The sequence below is a fragment of the Carassius auratus genome, chromosome 30 (assembly GCF_003368295.1).
Source record: "Carassius auratus strain Wakin chromosome 30, ASM336829v1, whole genome shotgun sequence".
Lineage (NCBI taxonomy): Eukaryota > Metazoa > Chordata > Actinopteri > Cypriniformes > Cyprinidae > Carassius > Carassius auratus.
Genome location: NC_039272.1, coordinates 8,571,040 through 8,591,745, shown reverse-complemented (window position 1 = coordinate 8,591,745; position 20,706 = coordinate 8,571,040). Strand labels below are relative to the sequence as shown.

At 36.9% G+C, this 20,706-nt stretch overlaps 2 protein-coding genes across 3 annotated transcripts; one reads left to right on the top strand and one right to left on the bottom strand.

The window, feature by feature from the left end:
- The first annotated feature begins 285 nt into the window (after positions 1-285).
- Positions 286-11,442, top strand: LOC113049098 (solute carrier family 12 member 9-like). 2 transcript variants are annotated; one of them, XM_026211144.1, is made up of 15 exons: positions 286-361; positions 454-738; positions 1,921-2,119; positions 2,250-2,384; positions 2,505-2,642; positions 2,747-3,049; positions 3,731-3,838; positions 3,989-4,100; positions 4,203-4,360; positions 6,036-6,118; positions 6,201-6,325; positions 6,461-6,653; positions 6,732-6,906; positions 8,257-8,403; positions 9,295-11,442. In XM_026211144.1, the coding sequence occupies exons 3-15, from the start codon at positions 1,924-1,926 to the stop codon at positions 10,107-10,109; spliced, it is 2,688 nt and encodes an 895-aa protein (XP_026066929.1). In that variant the 5' UTR covers positions 286-361; positions 454-738; positions 1,921-1,923; the 3' UTR covers positions 10,110-11,442. The 2 variants fall into 2 exon arrangements, with proteins under 2 accessions (XP_026066929.1, XP_026066930.1); XM_026211145.1 differs by having other exon boundaries at positions 311-355; positions 9,295-10,109.
- A 394-nt stretch (positions 11,443-11,836) lies between these two features.
- On the bottom strand, positions 11,837-18,955 carry LOC113049097 (very-long-chain 3-oxoacyl-CoA reductase-like). Its single transcript, XM_026211143.1, has 11 exons — positions 18,694-18,955; positions 16,329-16,375; positions 15,746-15,821; positions 15,350-15,460; positions 14,676-14,743; positions 14,535-14,579; positions 13,256-13,290; positions 13,086-13,167; positions 12,901-12,966; positions 12,640-12,789; positions 11,837-12,431 (listed from the first exon to the last, which is right to left on the bottom strand). The coding sequence occupies exons 1-11, from the start codon at positions 18,863-18,865 to the stop codon at positions 12,294-12,296; spliced, it is 990 nt and encodes a 329-aa protein (XP_026066928.1). The 5' UTR covers positions 18,866-18,955; the 3' UTR covers positions 11,837-12,293.
- Positions 18,956-20,706: the final 1,751 nt, after the last annotated feature.

The window sequence follows — 20,706 nt, the reverse complement described above, 5'->3', positions numbered from 1 at the left end:
TTTGTACTTGGTATAAATACAGCACTTTAGAGATTTTAAGTGTATCAGTATAAATTATAGCCTGACAAATAAAGGCAGGAAGTACCACACCAATGCCCATGTTAGGATTTTATACACTGCTCCTTTTTTGCATTTTAAGTCGGCCTGCATAGTGTACTTTATGCAACCTAAATATAAGAAATCAAGCAGTGAACAACACGGCTCTCATAGTCAACTCAAAATCATCTTCCACTTGTGATATTTCAGCCGTGCTCTCTGTGAAGTCACATGGGCGCTTCCTCTGTCCCGTGACTATTTTTTTTTTTTTTAATCAACTGAGGGGCAGGCAGGCGGGACCGTCCAGCCGTGCTGCAGTGTGAGAGTAGGCTACGTGATGATCATAACCTATCAATGGACCGTTGCATAATAGATTTATGTTTTCATTAGGTCTTGCTGTCTGCTGTTCATTTTCAGGTCCACGGGGTCACGACAGCGCGCTGCTCATCTGTCATGTCCCGGGGGTTTGATGATCACGAGATCTGAGGCTGTAGACGAAAACTTTCCACCTGCGATTCTTTTAAGAAACGAAACCAACTCGACATGATGCTCTGATGAAACATATCGGTTTCAGGACATCCTGCATCCACATTGTCAAAACGAGTAGTTTGGTTTCCTTGTGGTTTGTGTAGTTTCTTCCTAAAAGCGGAAGTTACATACCGCGTTTAGATTCGGCGCCGCCGCTGTTGTTCATAAGAACAGGTAGGTCATGTTTGCTTCTCCATCTATTTACTCTACTTCACCGTTATATGTGTCATTTTAACCATAAACGCACAGGAATCCTTGAGTGCTTAGGGAGGTGGCGGTCTCATCTAGAAATTCTAGTTGCCTTTTCTGGGATTACTGTCTGCTAGTTATTCAGACAACTACTCGGATGTTAGTTTAGCTGCAGCGTGGTATTGTTAGTAACATTATCTTTACTCCTATACATGTATCAGCGTATAGGACCGTAATACAAACGCTTTTAAACCGCGTAAATTCGGATTGTTTACATCATCATGTAAGTTACTTCCGCTACTAGAAAGATGTAACGTTTGTTTTAAAAACGCGGTTCAATCGGCGATCGAGGTCTTAAAGTCTCAGGGTTTCCAAGGTCATTGAAAATTCGATTAAATAAAGAATTTGCAGGCCTGATAAAAGTCGTGGATATGAATTAAATACGAAGTCTTTGACATTTATGGTGACTACAGCTCTAAATCCATTGGCTAGATATTTTTAAAAGTACAAAAAAAAAAAAAAATTCTAGCTTTGTATACATAAATGAACTTGACATTGCAAGAATACCTGATTTTTCATCATTTTAATTATGCTGAATTGAAAAAAAGTAATTGGTATATTACAACAACAAAAATACACAATATAACTTGTTTTTGCTCTCAAGCCTGCATTTATTCTGACAAACACACAGTAAAACAGGAATATTATTACAATTTAAAATAATTGTTTTCTATTTTAAAATATATTTCAAGATGTAATTTATTTCTGCAATGGCAAAGCTGAATTTTTTTCACTTTATCTTTCAGTAATCATTTAATGTGCTGATTTGCTGCTCAAGAAACATTTCTCATAATTAACATTAAAATAATTAAGTTGTTTTACTTAAATTTTTACTTTGATGCATGAAGAACAGAATTTATTTGAAATACAAATATTTTGTAATGGTGTAAAAGTTTTTACTGTCGACTTTGAACGATTTAATGTGCCCTTGAGGAATGAAAGTAAAAAACACTTTCCTGACTCCAAATGTTCTGTATGTTTGTATATTAATAATAATAGCTTGTTCAGTAGCTCAAATCCATGTTAAATGTATTGTCTTATTTTGGTTTGTATGTACTAACCAGGAAACACTCAAATGATTTCTTATCACGAGTTCCTGTTTTTCAGACAATGGCAAACGAGCACGCTCCTCTTCTTGTTCACGGGGTTTACAGCATGTTGGGTGATACTAAAGAGCCCAGGGGTGGATCAGCAGTGACAGGAGAGGGATCCCCCAAATCAAACCCCCGCAAGCTCAACACCTTCTTTGGCGTCATGGTGCCCACCATCCTCTCCATGTTCAGTATTGTGCTCTTTCTTCGCACAGGTGTGTGAGAATGATTGTAAAAGACAGAAGTTGATGAACAGAGACTTGATAAAGTATCCTCCTTCTATATGACTCTAGGTGTTTTTTTTGTACATTATTAATTCTGATACAGTGTATGTCGATTTTGCAGGTTTTGTTGTGGGTCATGCTGGTCTTCTGCATGGTCTCCTAATGCTGTTTGTGGCCTACTTCATCATCTCCTTGACAATCCTGTCTATATGTGCCATTTCAACTAATGGTGCAGTGGAAGGGGGCGGGGCCTACTGTATCCTTAACCAATCTCTGTGCCATAAACAGTGCTTGAATTGCAGACTCAATCATATGTTAATCTGTTGTTCATGAGTGTTTGAATAATTTTGTTGACCTTTAACTCTTTAGCGCTTAGTTATGATCAGTCGTTCTCTGGGACCAGAGTTTGGAGGCAGCATCGGCCTGATGTTTTACTTGGCGAAGGTTTGTGCGTGTGGCGTTTATGTACTCGGCCTGGTGGAGGCCATACTGGACATCTTTGGGAAGGATCCAGGTGAGTGGTGCATTGAATCACACTTTACTAAACTGTCTTTGAAGTAATTGCATGCATATAGCTTGTGTTTTTACAATGAAGAGTCTCTTTTCTTCTCTCTCCAGGCTCTGCTGCGTCACATGGGCTGCGTGTGCTGCCGCAGGGTTACTGGTACACTGTGTTGTACTCGTCTCTAGTGCTGTTGCTATGTCTGGTGGTGTGTCTGGTTGGTGCTCATATCTACGCCAAAGCCTCTTTTATCATTCTGCTGGTGGTGACTGTGTCACTGATCTCTATCATCATCAGCCCCCTGATACTCAGTCCACAGCATTTCAACATCACACACACATACGGCAACAACCACACCATCACTGTCAACCCCAGCTACACAGGCTTCAACAGAACTACCTTAAAAAACAACCTCGGGCGTGAGTAAGATTAATGCAATAGTCCTAGTGATGGTTGTGTGGTTGAGGTGATGATCACTGAGGCTATTTAGCAGTTATATTTCAAAAGATATAAAAGGGAAATGAAACTGATCATGATTGTGTTATGTGTTAGATGAAACATTTAGTGAAAAAAATGTGTATTGGGCAGTAATGACATTTAAATATGAATAAGACTGAAGTAATGCTGCTGAAAATATGGCTTTTTCAACACAGTCTACCGTAATAATATTAAACAATACTACTTTTTTTTTTTACAGTATTTCCTAAGATCTATTATCAGATTTTCTGACCCCACATATTTAAACAGTGTCTATGTTTAAAATAGTTCAGTGGAAATTGAGACATACAATTTCTCAAATCAACATTTTACACAGACAAAAGCTGATTCTAGCCCTAACAAAATGAAATGTTGATTTCTTTGGTTGCCATTTGTTGGTTATCAGTCTGATTGATATGTCAATCTGTGAAGATATTGATTTATTAAAATATAAAATAAATTTTTTCAAATACAGGCATTAAATTTCTGGTTAACACAATTCAAATTATTAGAGATTTTAATTGGATAGATGATAAATGTTGAGGGTGCAAAATGTCTCTTCTAATTAAAAACTTTCCATTAATTTAATGCCATGAATTTTGCCCAAATGTCTCATTTTGTAGCGCACTACTCTCTGGACTACAGTACCAACACAATGATGTCTTTCGCCACTGTATTTGCTGTGATGTTCACCAGCTGCACAGGCATAATGGCAGGAGCCAACATGTCGGGTACAAAACCAGACAACCGCAGACACCTTTATTTATTTGCATCCTCTTTTTGGTTTCTAATCTAATTGTGTTGATTTTTACAATATTGATAACACTTGGCCAAGGGATGAGTTTCATAAACATGCCATTTGATTTGTCTCGCTTTCTCAGGCGAGCTGAAGAACCCCAGTGAGTCAATACCTAGAGGGACCATCATTGCAGTGTCATACACCTTCACTGTCTATCTGCTTCTCTACCTGCTCCTGAGTTCCACCTGCGACAGGTGCCATTTATGACACTCAAGCCACATGGAAATTTACATAATTGTTCTCCCTTTCATTTATCTCTTCTTTGTCGTTCTGTCATTTCTTGGTCTCTCTCTCAGGTTGTTGCTGATCAATGATTACGCAGTGTTTCAGCGAGTGAATGTGTGGCCTCCATTCGTGACGATTGGGGTGTACTGCGCGTCTTTCTCAGCTGCTATGTGCTCCATGATAGGAGCTTCTCGAATCCTTCACGCGCTTGCTCTGGACAAGCTTTTTGGTTAGTTTGCTTTTTTGTGCATTTGTGGGTTAGGTCTATTTAAGAGACATATTTCAGGCTGGAAACTGATACTGAGATGTTTGTGTTAGGGATGTTGACGTCTCCACAAGAACTGTTATGGGAAAACATTAGTGAGCAGTACTTGGAAAGCAGTATTCATGGTTTCTAAGGAAAATATGCTTGGTGAATGTTTTTCAGTGTAACTTTTTTTTTGTCACATTGTATAGGCTGTTATATGGTGTGAGAGAGGTCATATATCAGTGTGAAAAGGTAAAAATTGACATTTTACCTAAAATAATCATAATTCCTCTGACCATTTTCTACTCAAATCAGTTAACTGATTAGGCATAATCAAAATGAACAATCTATTCTTTTGAGAATCTGATTTTATTGAATTATTGACAAATGTTTTTCTTCTCAAAACTTGCAAATCATTCACTGGAATCACAGAAATTGATTGATTGGATTGCACAATTGTAAAAATGTTGTAGAACATCTTTTTAAAAAAATCACTGATAAGATAGGAATATTATTGGAATCGGCTGATAAAGGCTTCGAATGTAAACATCGACTTCAAACCAATTTGATAATAAGATCTTTTATGTGTATTTAGTAGGGGTGGCACGGTTCAACTTTGTCACGGTTAGATTTCACCGTTTTAGAGTCACTGTTTCGGTACAGTTCGGTATGTGCCATGTTTAGCGAAAAACTATACTTTCTAATAAAAAATAAGAATATTCTATCCAACTACAAGCAACAGCACAAATAAATACAATAGAATAAAGATACAAACAATAAACAGTGATTCTCTGTTGTTGTTGTTTTTTTTTTCTCTCTAGGTAGGTCTAGCATAAGTTTTTAGGTACAGAAATTGAATAAATAATCAAATTTAAAACCGCATTGCATATTGGACTGTATTAATTAAATATTATTCTTTATTTCAGTTACAAAAACTTTTTAATCAAGAGCAGTGAGTGATTTCTTTGTTGTTGCTGTTTGATTAATATAAAGGCTGTCACTTTAAGAGAATGCACTGATCCATTAGGCCTACGTTCAGCCGACTATGTCTGCTGTAGGATACTTACCAAGACGGGCATTTTGACATAATTTTTGTCTGAATTTGTCCATTTGAACACAATACTTAAGAGGGAGCTTAATATTTGCGCGCGTTTGAGGTGCAGGTTTGTGCGCTTCGGATGAGCTTCACGTCCTCTGGCTCTTAAATTTTTAAACTGGCAAATTTGAAATGAGTTTAGTTTAAACGCATATTAACGTGTGCTGTTCAGATCTCATCTGTGAGAGCTCGCTATCAGCACCTGGGTGATGACGGAATAAATGACTGCTCATAATCCATAATACGGGATTCGCGTTGAACAAAAGTGAATGATTTGTCCAGGGTTGTTTTTTTACTCTGATTAGAAGAGGGAAGACCACTTTTTTTTTTTTGTAGAAATGTTTTGCGTTACTTACTAAGATTCCAGGAAACGTTACAAAGGCACTATTTGATTATGAATATAAACAGATAAATGGTGAAGCATACAAGTCCACCTCCTGCAGTAACCCAGTAACTAGATTGCATTGTTAGTTTTGACATGGCTAATGATATCATGGTGTAATATTATCCTGGAGTGATGTAATGATGAACTGTGTCAGTGTTTTGTTGATCTGGTTTCAGGTCTGCCTCTGGCTCCGGCTGCAGTCACCTCCAGCTCTGGGAACCCATGGGTGTCTGTGCTCTACACCTGGGGTCTGGTGCAGGTAGGGAGCTCTGTGCATGTTATTTCTGTCACCCATGATATAAAGAATATGTCTGTTAAGATTGTGTGTGTGTGTGTTGTAGTGTACACTGTTTGCAGGACAGCTGAATGTGATTGCTGGTATTGTGACAGTGTTTTACCTGTTGGCATATGCTGCAGTTGATTTGGCCTGTCTGGCTCTGGAATGGGCATCTGCTCCAAACTTCAGGTACTGCTTTAAGTGTATGTGTGTGTGCTTGTGTGCATTTTGTAAATTAACTGAGATTTTCTTTTGACCAATTTAATGCATTCTTGCTAATTTAAAAATGTCAATTAAATCTTTTTTCTTCTCCTCTCTTTCCAGGCCAACGTTTCAGTTTTTCTCTTGGCACACATGTTTGTTGGGTATTATAAGCTGTTTGGTGATGATGTTCGTTATAAACCCAGTGTATTCCTCGGCCAGTATTGTACTGCTGCTGCTCCTCCTCCTGTTCCTGCACTACCGCTCTCCCACCAGCAGCTGGGGCTACATCAGCCAAGCACTTATCTTCCATCAGGTAACTTCACACACACAAAACACTTGTGAATGCACTGAACTTTAAATCCATGAGGTGGGATTTCTTTGCTTCTTTCAGGTGAGGAAGTACCTTCTGATGTTAGACTCGCGTAAGGATCATGTAAAGTTCTGGCGGCCTCAGGTCTTGCTGATGGTGGCGAACCCACGCTCCTCCTGTCAGCTCATCTGCTTTGTCAACCAGCTGAAGAAAGGAGGGCTGTTTGTTCTTGGGCATGTGCAGATTGGAGATCTGGGTAGGACCCAATAGGGAGCAATTGTATGATAGAACCCAAGTTTCACAAGACATGTAGAATAAATATTTTTCTGTTGCCACATATGCATTTTATGACCACAATAAGGTGTGTTCTCTGGCTTCTTATTTTCTTAAAGGGGTCATATGATGCTATTTTAAGTTTTCCTTTCTGTTTGGGGTGTTACAAGTTCTTGGTGCATAAAGAAGATGTGTAAAGTTGCAAAGACTAAAATCTCTAATCAAAAGAGATATTCTAGAAGTTAAGACTCGTCCACACCCTCCTAAAATGTCTTGTTTAAACATGCCCCCACATATCTACCATGGCACCACGTCGTTGAGACACTGTTTCATTGTGTAAGAGGAACTACTTTGTTAGGTCTTCCAAAACAGGACACAACTAGAAATCAGTGGTTAAGGTGTATTTACAACACTGTTCCAGAACAGTCAACTCAAATATTCAGATGTGTGCAGTAGGGGTGTACAATATATAGCTTGCGATATTTAATGCATATCTTGCCAGTAAAGCGGTTTCTGTAATCAGCGGTAAATCTCCCCCACTTGCACGCTTTCACATGGAGCAGCATTAACTACACGGCCATTGTTCACTGACAAACTGTGCAAAACATGAGCAAAATATGATCGTGGTTTTTGTCTTGTTGTGCATGGACACACGTCATCACAGTATGGCAAGGGGCGTAACATTTCCGTCACACGCTTGATGCATTCGGCCAATCAGAAAGCACTTGATAGCTGTCCAATCAGAGCACACTTTGCTTTTCAGCCTGATGAGCTTTGTAAAAAAATAAAATAAAAACTTTTCAGAAGGGCGGGGCTTAGAGGAGAAACAATAATGTACAGTATGTGGAAAAAGTTTTTTTTTTTTAAACCTTCAACCGCATAAACACATTTCAATACACAAAATAATGTTCTTTTTAGCAACATCATATGACCCCATGTGTTTACAAGATGTTCCAGAATGCTGAAGCGTTTCCTAAGTGCATGTAAGCAGGGTCATTGTTGCTATGTTAGGCTGGTCAAAGGCCTTAAACAAAGTGTTTTGATAATATCACAGAATCTGAAAAAAGCGTTTTCACTCTTTGCATGGAAATCAAACCGCCAATGACAATGAATAGCTGTTCTATAGAAATCTAATTTAAGATAAAAAGAAATATTATGCTTTTCTCATTTGAGCAAATCCATCATAAGACATGGAATGAAAGAAGATATTCAGAAGGGTGTTTATAACCAAATGATTTTAGTGCCTTCCTGATGTGAATCCATTTTACTTTACCAAAGACAAACGGTACAAACAACCAAACATAATCTGTCTGAACTCTTGTCTGTGTTACAGATATGTTGCCAGCAGACCCGGTGCAGTCACAGTATAATTTCTGGTTGAGTCTAGTGGATAAGTTGGGTGTGAAGGCATTTGTAGATCTGACTCTCTCTCCGTCTGTCAGGCAGGGCACTCAGCATCTGCTCCGCATTACTGGACTAGGTGAGACATTTCCTCATCACATTATCTTTACAGCATGGAGGCAGGAAGCATCAATTAGATTACATTCATCTTTACTGATATTGTGCAAAGAACAAGTACATTTCTATTGAAATATTACAATAAATAGATTATAAGATGCATTATATGAGCCTAAGAGCTCAGCTAGTTTAGAGATGGCATCTGCTCTACAGTGTTAAAAGTCAGTCATATCTTTTAGGATTGACTCGTTCTTCTCATCTCATTTACAGTAGTATATGTACTTAATTTTTTTATCATTTTTAATCATTTAACCAGGAAATTCATATTGAGATAAAAGATCTTATCTTCCAATCTTAGTCTAGAGGCAGCACAAATAATTTCACTTAAAACATTTTCACAAATTAAAATACATTCACTGCATAAGAGAAAAATACAGCAAAGTTTGCTTTAGAGAAGTTTGTAAAAAACGTTTAAGGTATTCAGTGAAAGAACATCCTTCAGGAGTGTTGCTTACTTGTTTGCAGCTTAACTAATGATGTACTAAAAAGACAAGTGTGAGGTGAAATAATGGCAAGAAACATCTTTCTATTGACTTTTGTCCTTCGTTGCATGCAGAAACAAATATATGGCATGACCGGAGCAGCCAGATTCACAAACAAATGACTCTTATAAGCAATTTTTCAGCCAATCAGAAACATATAAAACACCTATAGCGTTATACAGGAACAAATTACTTCCGAGTAATTTCCAGACTCCTTACTTAAGAGGTAATTCTTTTTTAATGATTTGGGAACACAAATAGTGCAACCCATTTCACAAATAAAAGCCTCTCGTGTGTGTGGTTCTTTTTAGTGAATCAAAAACTAGTGTTGCTTGACTCCTATGAGCCATTTCTCTTCTCTTCTTTTCCAGGAGGCATGAAGCCTAATACTCTGGTCCTGGGCTTCTATGACAACTGCTATCCAGAAGACTACTTCCTGCAGGACCCGGTATTTTGCGAGGGTGACAGGGGTGAGGGGGATCATTTCGGGGTGGACCTCCCATCCTTACAGGCTCATTTTCCACCGGTGCGCCATGCTGAGAGCCCTCGCGCACTACTGCCTGAGGAGTATGTGAGCATCATCCAAGATGCCATAAAAATGGGCAAGAACGTTTGTTTAGGCCGCTACTTTTTCCAGCTGCCACCTGAGACCAAAGGCGTAAGGGCAAATGATAACGTGGACACCATTGACGTGTGGCCGACAAACCTGCTCTCGCCAGGCAGCGCCAGTTACGCAGACGTGTCCAGTCTTTTCCTGCTTCAGATGGCGTGCGTCTTAAACATGGCCAATAGGTGGCGCCGTGCGAGGTTACGTATATTTGTCTGTGTGGAGTCAGACTCGGGAGACCAGGGCTGGCTGGCCAAAGAGGAGCAATTTAGAGATTTGCTGGGAAAGCTGAGGATCCGTGCTGCTATTAAGATTGTGGCATGGGATAACGTAGCACGCATGTGTAGAGGGCCAAACTCTGAGGGTCAAAAACTGACTGAGGACTTCTTGTGTGGCATGAATGCCCTGCTGAAGGAACATAGCTCTACGGCAGCAGTCCGCTTCCTGTATTTACCCAACCCTCCTTCCAGTTCCCAGCTGTCACAGGAGTACCTGACACAGCTGGACAAGCTGACGCGAGACCTGGGCCCAACTCTCTTGATTCACGGGATCACACCGGTAACATGCACTGAACTCTGAGAAACAATAACCAAAATGGATTTGTGTGATGGAGATAGAGAGGAACATCTGGAATGTTAATGAGTGGTATACAAGTGTCTTTGATTCCCAATATTCTCTAATGGTGGGGGATTTTGAGGACCATACATCGTAAACTGGTCAAATATGTGCACTTGGTAAATATCTTATTTAAAAACAGATGGTTGGAATTTGTGTTGTTGACGAAAAACTGTGTTTTTGGTTTATGGGTGAAAACTGCCGTATCATGATGTAGTGTACCATTATTTTTGTGTTCTCCACGCACCTCTGTTTTGTTCCCATTAAGTTTAGTGTTGGTGGAAAAGGAGAGCTTGCATATCCTATGATCCATGTTTATATGTTTGTGCAAGACGGAACAAGTTTGTCTAAAATGAGATGTGGTTACAGTTGGCACAGCAATAGGGCAAAGTGAGTCAGTTTGCTTTTCGTTATTTTAATGCACAGTTGGGGGATTTAGTTAATCATTTCTGCTTTCTTCTTGATATAAACAGGCCCTTTGACCCCCTTGTGGCACAGTTAGAGATTGTGAGCCATTGAGGAGCCCTCGTGGGTTTGGGACATTGTTGGTGTCATGGCAGAACAGAACTCTCAGTTTTGCGTTCGAGCACTTGCATTGGATCTGTGCATTGATTGCGTATTTACTGCCAATTATATAGACGTGTTATTTAATATTTTTACATTTGTGTATGTGTGAGTAAATTCATCGGCTTATGCACCTGTTTTCATTATTAAGTGCGGATTTCATATTGTGCGCCTCAAGAAATTCCCCTGACCATTTGCATTATCTGTTTGTTACTTTCTGTTGAATTTCTGTTTGTTTGTTTGTTTTTTTTTACAGTTTAAACACTCTTTGTTTATGATTCTGTTGACTGGGTTGAAGTGGTGTCTGATTGGTCAGGACTAAAGATGATGTTTGTGATGAGTCTGTGCTGGTCTTTGTGCAGTGAAAAGGGACACTGGCTTAAATAATACTTGAATATTTTGCACATTTGTGCATGTGTTAAGCATTAACAGAAAAGCAACGCCAAAATAAACCGTAATAATCGGAGTCTTATGCAAAATAATACATGTGTACAAGTAATTCTATTCTGTACATTTATTATACATATAAAAATGTTTTTTAACTATGCTTGAATATGCAAAGATTGCTTTACACAATCCAGTTTCCATATAATCTAAAGTGTTTTGAGATCAAAAATCATTAATGGGCATTATTAAAAATTTAGTTCTACAGGAGTGCAGTCATATTACTGAATGTAGAGTCTGTAAATCGAAGACTATGTGATTAAATAAAATATTTCAGTCTTGTGTTTTCTTCATTGCCTCTTTCTTTGTGCTGAAATATAATGCTGTCCTTCAGTCTAGATTTAGTTTTTTTTTAGTTTTGCATTATGGAAAAGTAATAACTACATTGTGTATGTAAATGTCATAGCCAGTGGTATAAAAGAGTATAGTTCACCCAAAAATTCTGTCATTAATTACTCACTCTCATGTCATTACAGCACGTCCTAAATGAGTGGCACAGACTGATATATATATATATATATATATATATATATATATATATATATATATATATATAATATGAATCCTGAAAAACATGTATTATTGTTTACCCTAAAAAAGCACTGACTGATGTTATACGTAATACTGAAAGTATACGCGACTTTGGTGGGTACAGGAAACGTAAAAGAATTAATGCAAACCTCAAAATTTTGAACAGCACTGTAAATATCATTAATGCAAACTTCTCGCCTTTCAGTGTCAACTCAGTTTTTTGAGATCAAAATAGGTCACCAATAAGATTTGCTTAGATCCAATGAGAAACTGTTTTTATGAGGTGTGTGTGTGTTGGGGGGAGTCACTGAACTCTGTGAAAAGGTTACATAAGTTAAGACTTCGGATTTCGATGCAAATACACAATGCAAATACGAATGTTAACTTTTACAGAGATATAGATCAGCCAAAATACCATAAAAATTTAATGTGTGTGTGTGACTTTTGTAACAATGCATCTGTTTTTCTGTCACTGCAATAAAAAGAGTTTGCTTGTATATATATATATATATATAGTTAATGCCATTATACATATGTTTGTATGTGCATGCGTATTCATGTCTTGTTATCTGTGTTTTTATGTTTATCTCTGCTGTCCACAGATTTGTGTCAGTCCTGTTTATTTTCTGTCTCTGCCAGCCTCTCCATTAATTGTGGTTCAGTGCTACGAGCAAATTTGGCCATGTGTTGCACACAAAAGGACGTGAGACGCAGCCAGCCCGGGAAAAAGATGGACAGAGCAAAGTGCTGAAACAACAAAGGATGATAAGTTATAATTCTACAACATATTCAGATTTTCAATTAAATAACTGAAATATAATAAAAATGAATAGGACATTTATACACAACCCTCTATATTTATATATTACAAAATGTTGAAATATGTTTTGAGAGGAGGGTAAATTTTTTTATAAAAGCTGCCATCCCACATTATATAAACTGACTGTGGCGTTACCTGCAGTGCATGGGTTAAACATCCACTTGTGTGTGTTGTGTAACCAACAGTGTTCAGAGCATCTCTAGCAAACGAAGCAGCACTTTTCACCAGTGGATTCACAGGCACATTGTGAGTCATATTAGTGGAGACTACAAATGGGGCTACACACTGGACAAAGGAAGAAAAACAACATCAAGGTTTGGCAAAAAAAAAAAAAAAAAATTAATATATATATATATATATACACACACACAAGATGTTTACCAATACTGAACTTACTTGAACCGTGATTCCTTTTGACCTGTATTCTGCATGCAGACAGCGAGAGAAATATGTAACAAATATCTAGATGTAAGAAAAGAGGGAGACACACTTGAGTTATTTTTGTGTGTTATTCTGTAAGGCTGTGTTCGATGGAAATATACAGACGTATGAAATTTGTTTTGTGTTTAACAAAAATGTACCTTAGTGGCAGAATACACCGACAGCATTGGCTGTGGCTGAGATGCAGCTTCTGATGATATGTTTATAATGAGGCCTTTCCCCCTGAGAGTAAACACAAGCCCTCACGTAAAACATAAACACAGTTTTCAGCATTTAACAGATATGATCAGAGCTGGCTGTGTGTGTTTACCTCTCGAGCATGCCTGGTAAAACAAGTCTGCTCATCTACAAAACAACAACATTGTCATCAACATCACTGTTGTCATCGCCACTTAATTATATATATATTATATTTCTATATTTTATACCTTAAAATATATTAACAATTAAAAAAACTATAAATATTTCACAATCAAATAAATGCAGCCTTGGTGAGAAAACTTTTAGCTGGTGGTGTATGTGTGTAGCTTACAAGTTAATAGATTATATATATATATATATATATATATATATATATATATATATATGTGTGTGTGTGTGTGTGTGTGTGTGTGTGTGTGTGTGTGTGATCTGTATCCATTTTTATATCCATATCCATCGCCAGGGGTTGGACAAAATAATGTGAATATCTGTTTCTAACGAGTTTAATATTGTGAGTTTAAGCTGCAGTGAAATAAACACATTGCAGAGATCTTTTATTTATTTTTTAATTAATTAAATTTGTGTTCACCAGTGTTTAGTAAGATGTAGGTTAAAACTTCAAAAAATGACAAATCATGGGGGCATTTTTATGTCTGTAGTGTCTGTAACCTTAACAACCCAATTCATTGGTGTCTTTATAATTATGTAACAAAGCATGGCAAGACTTCATCAGTGTGATGTGAATGATACGGACTGCCCAGTACTAGGAAAGACTGTGTCCAAACAATACAGAGCAAAGTGACTTCAACTTTCACCCAAAAACCAACCACAACACACTTCACACACCTAAAATGCATGAAGTACTTGCTAATACTTTAATCATCAACACCAATGCTAAAATGTAAACAATAGGATCATAAAACCATAATATGATCATAAAACCTTGGCAGGTGGAGCTCCAAGTTAAACTTCAACATTTCAATCACCTGACTTAATATGACCAAATCATTGTGGACAGTTTTAGAGAAAAGTAAGAAGCCAATTCCCACTTCCCACATTTCTGAAGAAACTGGCAGATGTTATTTTAGACTATATTCAACTGGAGACAATTCAAAGGTTATATGAATCTATTCAAATAAGGTTGGGAGTTGTATTATAGGCAGATGGTGGTAACATACCTTAATAAATAAATATAGCTATTTCCCAGGCATTATTTTATACATCCCCTGTATACAGTATGTTTTTTTGTTTGTTTGTTTTACATATGTATAGAAGGACACAGGATGGCACCCATTTTGTATGCTACTATGTTAAGATAATGAATAAGATAACAAAGATAATGGTATAACAGGGTGTGTGTAAACATGTTGACATACAGATAGTATTACCTGAGTGACGGACAGTGTGTTACAGTTTATCACCTGCGTGATTCTCTGGAGACATAAAAAAATAGATGCTTTCATAAAATGGACTCAGATTACAATAGAATAGAAAGTCAAGCTGCGTGGGGTAGAAAAGCTGAGTCAGACCTGGTCTGGATCAGGAACATCCAGGAAATTTGCCAGAACCCCTATATAGTTCATACCAACATTGTTCACTACAGAGAAATCAGAAGAAATCGGTTAGATAGGCTACAGCTCTCCTTCTTTCAGGAGTATGAGAAAGTAAATTCAGACCTATTTTGGTCAAGAATTATTCTGTACTTTGTACTGAGTGTGTTTTATTATCCTAATCATTGATAGCGTAGAGCTTCTGATATAGTAAATATGCAGGCAAAAAACAGCAGCTGTGACTTGACTTGAAATGGCGAGAAGGTGAATACTCTTACTCCTAATCACCAGAAGTTCATGATGATGATGGTGATTATGCTAGACTATGATATGGTGAAGTACCAAATATAGAGAAAATAAGTAGCGGCCAAATAATTAAAATTTTGATTTCCAATTTCAATTGTATAGCACTTTTCACAATACATGTTTACAACAGCCACATTTGGCTGTTTAATGTTTTTAGTGTTTACTGACATGGAAGTGAAGTCTTTTATATTCTGTGTAAGCGGGTACAGTGGCAAAAAGAAAACATAAAAGCAGGATTATAAAATGGTCAAATAAGACTAAATGATGATGGTTTTTGGTTCAAAATTCATATCATTCTTTTGCAGCATCTTCACTGTTTCACACTTTATTCTTGATCTTTATCTTACCCAGAATTCCGATCTGCAGGCCCTCTAGCTGTTGTGCGATAGCAGAGTAGATGGAATGGCCCTCTGTGAAGTCTGTCTGAATCACATGTGTCTGCCGCTTGTACTGAGACTCTGAAACATACACATACAGAGCAGATTTACTCTTTCTCTGTCAAAAAAATAAATAAATCTATTCTTGAATAACACAGACTGAATTACAAATGAGCTGCATATTAGATTTTTATTTTTAGATTATTCGATTATCTTTCAAAAAAAGAGCCATCAAATTTTAGTCATACCATTCCAAGAAAAAATGGGTTGATGTCTTGCGTACAAATGGAATTTGTCTCTGTTCTGATGACAGATTTCACTTCGGGAAGCTCAGTTTTTCCTCTTCACTTCTACTTTGTAACTCACCTATTTCTTTGGCGACACTGCGAAGCTTGTCCTCTGAGCGACTGATTAGAACAATGTCTAATCCTCGTTTGGCAAGCTAAGAAACAAATAAACCCACAAGACAAATGTCTATGTATATAGGGGAAGTAGATTTTTGTTCACAGAATGAGTCCAATATTGTTTAGGACCCCATTCCCCATTAACCTTCATTATGTAGACAATAACAGTTCCAATAACGGTGTTGATAACTTATGCAAGTCAATTACAATAGATTCTCTTATTCTGTTTTAGATATGCGGGAGGGCAAACACATTGTTTGATGGACATCCTATCAATAATCAGACTTACTTTCCTCTTCCTTCACTGAGGACAAGAAAAACACATTGTGGTGGCCAAGAGAGACCTTGAGTTAAAGCAAAGACTAAAGCCATTTTAGCAAACCAAAATAAGTCAAATATTGCATGTAGCTTAGAGAAAGTATACAACTCGTATAAATGGTTAATTACAAACTACAAAGATCTATAGTGGATGTTTTAGTATCAAAACGGATGCTAATAAACTCCCACATAATTTGTGTTTTAAGATAAGAGAGTTATTAACTGACCTCTTCAGCATATGCACGACCAATCCCTGATGTTGCTCCAGTTACAACTATGAGAGACAGGAAGGTTTAGTGAAATATCAACACTATCTCATCCTTCCTGTTCAGCTGTCAGTTATTATTATATCACCAACCACTTTAATTGTTTGTGTCTGATTGTTACAATTATGTCTGGAATCTGCACATTTTAATTAAACAAGAAAAAGGCAGCAGTGTTGAGTTTCTAGCTGTGCAGATGCCCCGAGCAGAATAAGCACTGTACAACCAATGCAAAAGAACACCCCTGCAGAAAAAACAGCAAAACAGGTCACAAGCACATGTTGTGTTTTGGACACTAGATGCTGGTGTGTCGCCCCCCATGCTGTGTAACTACAAACATCTGTCTTGCTCCAGCAAGACCCTGCTGCATCACTTGCCGGCCTGCTAGACTCCCTGTGGTCCACCAGCTAATCAGCGGGATTTTGTTGGTTAAAGCATGGTCCACCAGCTGGACCAGCAGAAAACCAGCGCTGAGCGGTACAAACCAGAACAAAATTCAGTTCTTATGATCAGCAGGGGCAATATATCAATCACTATCATCTCTAAATAAGAGAGACAAGTGACAAAACCTGGTTTGTTGACTTTACTTTTTCCTGGAAAGCTTGTTTTGGGTATAGAGCAGTACATCAGAATATTTTAGACGGGTCATAGAAAAATTATATAATCAATTATAAATCATAGATTAAACCATAATAATTTACATACCAAGAACACTGCAATGGCAGTTTTGATGATCACAAATTGTACAAATTTTATTCATAAACACTTCACAAAGAGTATACATGTGCATCAAAAAAAAAAATTTGAATATCAAGAAAAAGTTTTTTTTATTATTTAAAAAAATTTAAACTTTCATATATTCTAGATTCATGTCATGTAAAGTAAAACATTTCAAAAGTTTTTTTGTTTTCATTTTGATGATTAGATCTTACAGCTCATAAAAGTGGAATGTTTTCATTATCTCAAAATATTAGAATATATATATGTGAGTTTCATTAAATGACCATCCCTACAGTATAAAGTCCAGGTCTCTCTTGTTCTTTGAAACCACAATAATGGGGGGAGGACTACTGACTTCGTAATGGTCTAGAAGACAATCATTGACAACCTCCACGGCCCAAAGGGCTGGCTGTTCACAGAACCAATTCAATGCAGCTGTCTATCAGGAGATTTTGGAGCACTTTATGCTTCCATCTGCTGACAAGCTTTATGGAGATGCTGATTTTCTTTTCCAGCAGGACTTTAGCACCTGCTAACCCACAGTGCCAAAACTACTTCCAAGTGGTTTGCTGGCCATGATAAGACTGTGCTTGATTGACCAGCCAACATGTCTGACCTGAACCCAAATATTTTCAAGAGAAATTTGAAAAACAGTCGATACAACAATACAGATGAACTTAAAGTTCAATAATACCTCAGCAGAGCCACAGGCTGTCTGCTTCCTTGCCAAACCTCAGTGATGCTGTCATTTGTGCTAGGAGCCCCGACCAAGTACTGAGTGCATAAATGAACATACTTTAAAGTTCTTGAACTTTTCTGTTTTGCAAATCCCTTTTTTTGATTGATCTTTTTTGATTGAAAATACTGGATTTTTGACTTTCATGAGCGCTAATCATCAAAATTTAAACAATTTTAAAAAATGTTTTACTTTACATGTAATGAATCTAGAATATATGAAAGTTAAACTTTTGCATACAAGTTACAGAATTTTTTTTTTTTTTTTTTTACTTTTTCCACAATATAATTTTTTTTTCCAGATGCACCTGTATCAATGAAATCTTCATGATCAGAAATTTTGGCAAGCTATTTTAATATGTACTTGAAAAAAAAGCAGTTTTTATGGTACTATATTGATTATTTTGAATTACAAGTATACAGTTTTATAGGGACTACTGTGGTATCTTTACAATCTTATAATTAACCATTCATTAGATGCTAGTACTTATTCCAGTAGTGTCTATTCAATTGGTCACTAACAAGCAGTTATTTATAAAAATTGTAAGAAATCAAAATTTTATTAGCAACAATTTGAAAAGATTTGCTTAAATCGATACATGCATTTAATAAATTGAGACATAACTAGGCTACTAGTCTAATTAATGATTATTTGCTTGTAAAACTGGAAGTGAAGGGTTGACATATTGTAGATATAACCCATTTAGAATTGAATTTGTAGTGTTAACACTGGTATATTTGCTTGCCAGTATTATCACAAATCATAATTACAAAATTGTCATTAATAGCATAATAATACGTTAGTTAAAGGGAATAAATGATACAATGGCGTGCCATACCGTTCATAGTGAAAGAATAAGCAAGAACTCCTTACCAGCCCATTGGCCATATGTCCTCAGGTTCGTTTTCCAGATCTCAGAAATCACGTACACTCTGAATCCATTCCAACACTGCCACGACCACCTCAGCAGGTAATAGAAAACCGTAACGGTACCGATGCTGCACAACAATAGTGAATACCAGCTGCATTCTGCAGTTTCTCCCATTTTAATACTGTGCAATAATACGTTACTGTCATACGTATACAATAAGAATGGGCTTCTTCTGGTATGCTCCAGAGTTTAACGCTGGAAAAAAAAAAAAAAAAACTCCATATACATACTCTTAATTATATGCACGCTCCTCCCATCGTTCCTGAGGCATATCTGTCATTGGTCGGCAGTATAGAATAGAACATTAGATCCACGAAAGTTTAACTCTGCTTCTAAGCACACTGTTCGTGTTAACAGGTGATAGGTCGTTTACTTTTTTTTTTAACCTACTCTATGTAAGTGTGGTTTTTGGTAAGTATGTGATTCGATAAATGTCTGCCATTCAATTTAAAGTTTATCACTTTTGAATAACATACTTTGTAGCCTTATTCACAGATATTAAATCACAAATAAACGCTTTTATTTCCCTATCATTTGTAAACATGGACAAGTGTACAGAAGAACGGTCGCCGTGGTTCTGCCAAGTAAAACATGTTCCTGGATCAACATCTTTTGATGATCCTGGATCAACATAATTTCCCAAAAAATAGAATTAACCCAATCCATACCTCTAAACCAAACCTTACCCAACAAGGATGTTGATCCAGGAACATGTTGTACTTGGTGAAATCACGCTCGCCACAGAGGAACAGCACAGAGTTATGTTGGACTGTAGATGACAGTACAGCTGTCTGTACAGCTTGTTCAAATTGTTCGCTTGTTTCCATTTACCAACACAAGATGGCGATCTCGACTTGTTTCTCATCCTGCTCTTAGCTTAGCGCATGTTCTAAGATATTTTAAGAAGTTACAATGTATTCAAATGTAAGTAGTTGTTTCGTTAAAGACACAAATAAATTATTAAACACGACCAAAAGATGAAATGTGGGATGACTAGAAGTAATTATCATGTTGGGACAACTGCAATAAAATCTTAAAGTGGAATGCAAGAAATAAGTATAATGTGCAATACAATGTTTTTCTCGTAAAATAAATAACTGTATTGTTTTGATCTTATTAAAGCTTATAACTATTTTTTTAAGATTGAAGTATAAAAATAAATTTGACTTTACCAAGCAGAAGCTATGACTAAAACTTTGAAAAGCAGCTCATGTCAAATAAAAATGATCTGTCAACACCATTCTGCCTCATATATGACAGCTTGTAAAAGAAAATAAATATTGCATTAACTGTTGGTGTTAAAGTGATTCCGCCCTCAGTGGGAAAGCAGTGAGAGAAACGTCATTTAGGGTTGTGCTTGAGAGGAAGGCAAAGTGAAAGTTACATTGCACTGTGGTATTTCCCTTCCAGGAAACACAGCTTCAGACGTGTGTAGAGTATGATGTGCTTATGATTTGCCATTAAGAAAGGTATGTGTTTGCTTTTTTACTATACATTTTTTCTAGATACTTCACTGTTCACATGTTTTGGTATAGTTTTGAGCATTCTGCTTAGTGGAAATCCTTTGTGAATTTATGACTTTTAGGAGCAAAAAGAAAATCTGTCTTGTTTTAAAAATTATGTGATGACTAACTGGACTTTCCTGCCTGATTTGTGTTAGGCTTTATATGCTCATGTTGTTCTCCAGTGGCTTACAATTGCTTCCTAAAAGTTTCTCAGTCAATCTGTGGATGTGGAACAGGATCATTTAAACCATGAGCCGTCCAAAGGTAGAACTTTAACTTTCTTTTTCTTTTCTTATTTCATTAAAAAGACTGCCCACATTATGACAGAGCACTATAGGAAAGAAATAACTTTCATTTTAGACCAATAAATTCCATTGTTGTTGTTTTGTTTTTGTTTTCCAAATAAAATAGTTCCTATAAATACCAACAAAATTAACTGTTTCGTCTCCT

Coding starts and splice junctions, on each gene's coding strand:
- LOC113049097 (XM_026211143.1), bottom strand. CDS start 18,865: ATGGGAGAAACTGCAGAATGCAGCTGGTATTCACTATTGTTGTGCAGC. Junction 14,580..14,675: donor ATGTTCCTGATCCAGACCAG/GTCTGACTCAGC, acceptor TTATGTCTCCAG/AGAATCACGCAGGTGATAAA. Junction 12,790..12,900: donor CAAAAGGAATCACGGTTCAA/GTAAGTTCAGTA, acceptor TCCTTTGTCCAG/TGTGTAGCCCCATTTGTAGT.
- LOC113049098 (XM_026211144.1), top strand. CDS start 1,924: ATGGCAAACGAGCACGCTCCTCTTCTTGTTCACGGGGTTTACAGCATG. Junction 2,385..2,504: donor GGAAGGGGGCGGGGCCTACT/GTATCCTTAACC, acceptor TTTAGCGCTTAG/TTATGATCAGTCGTTCTCTG. Junction 3,050..3,730: donor CTTAAAAAACAACCTCGGGC/GTGAGTAAGATT, acceptor CTCATTTTGTAG/CGCACTACTCTCTGGACTAC.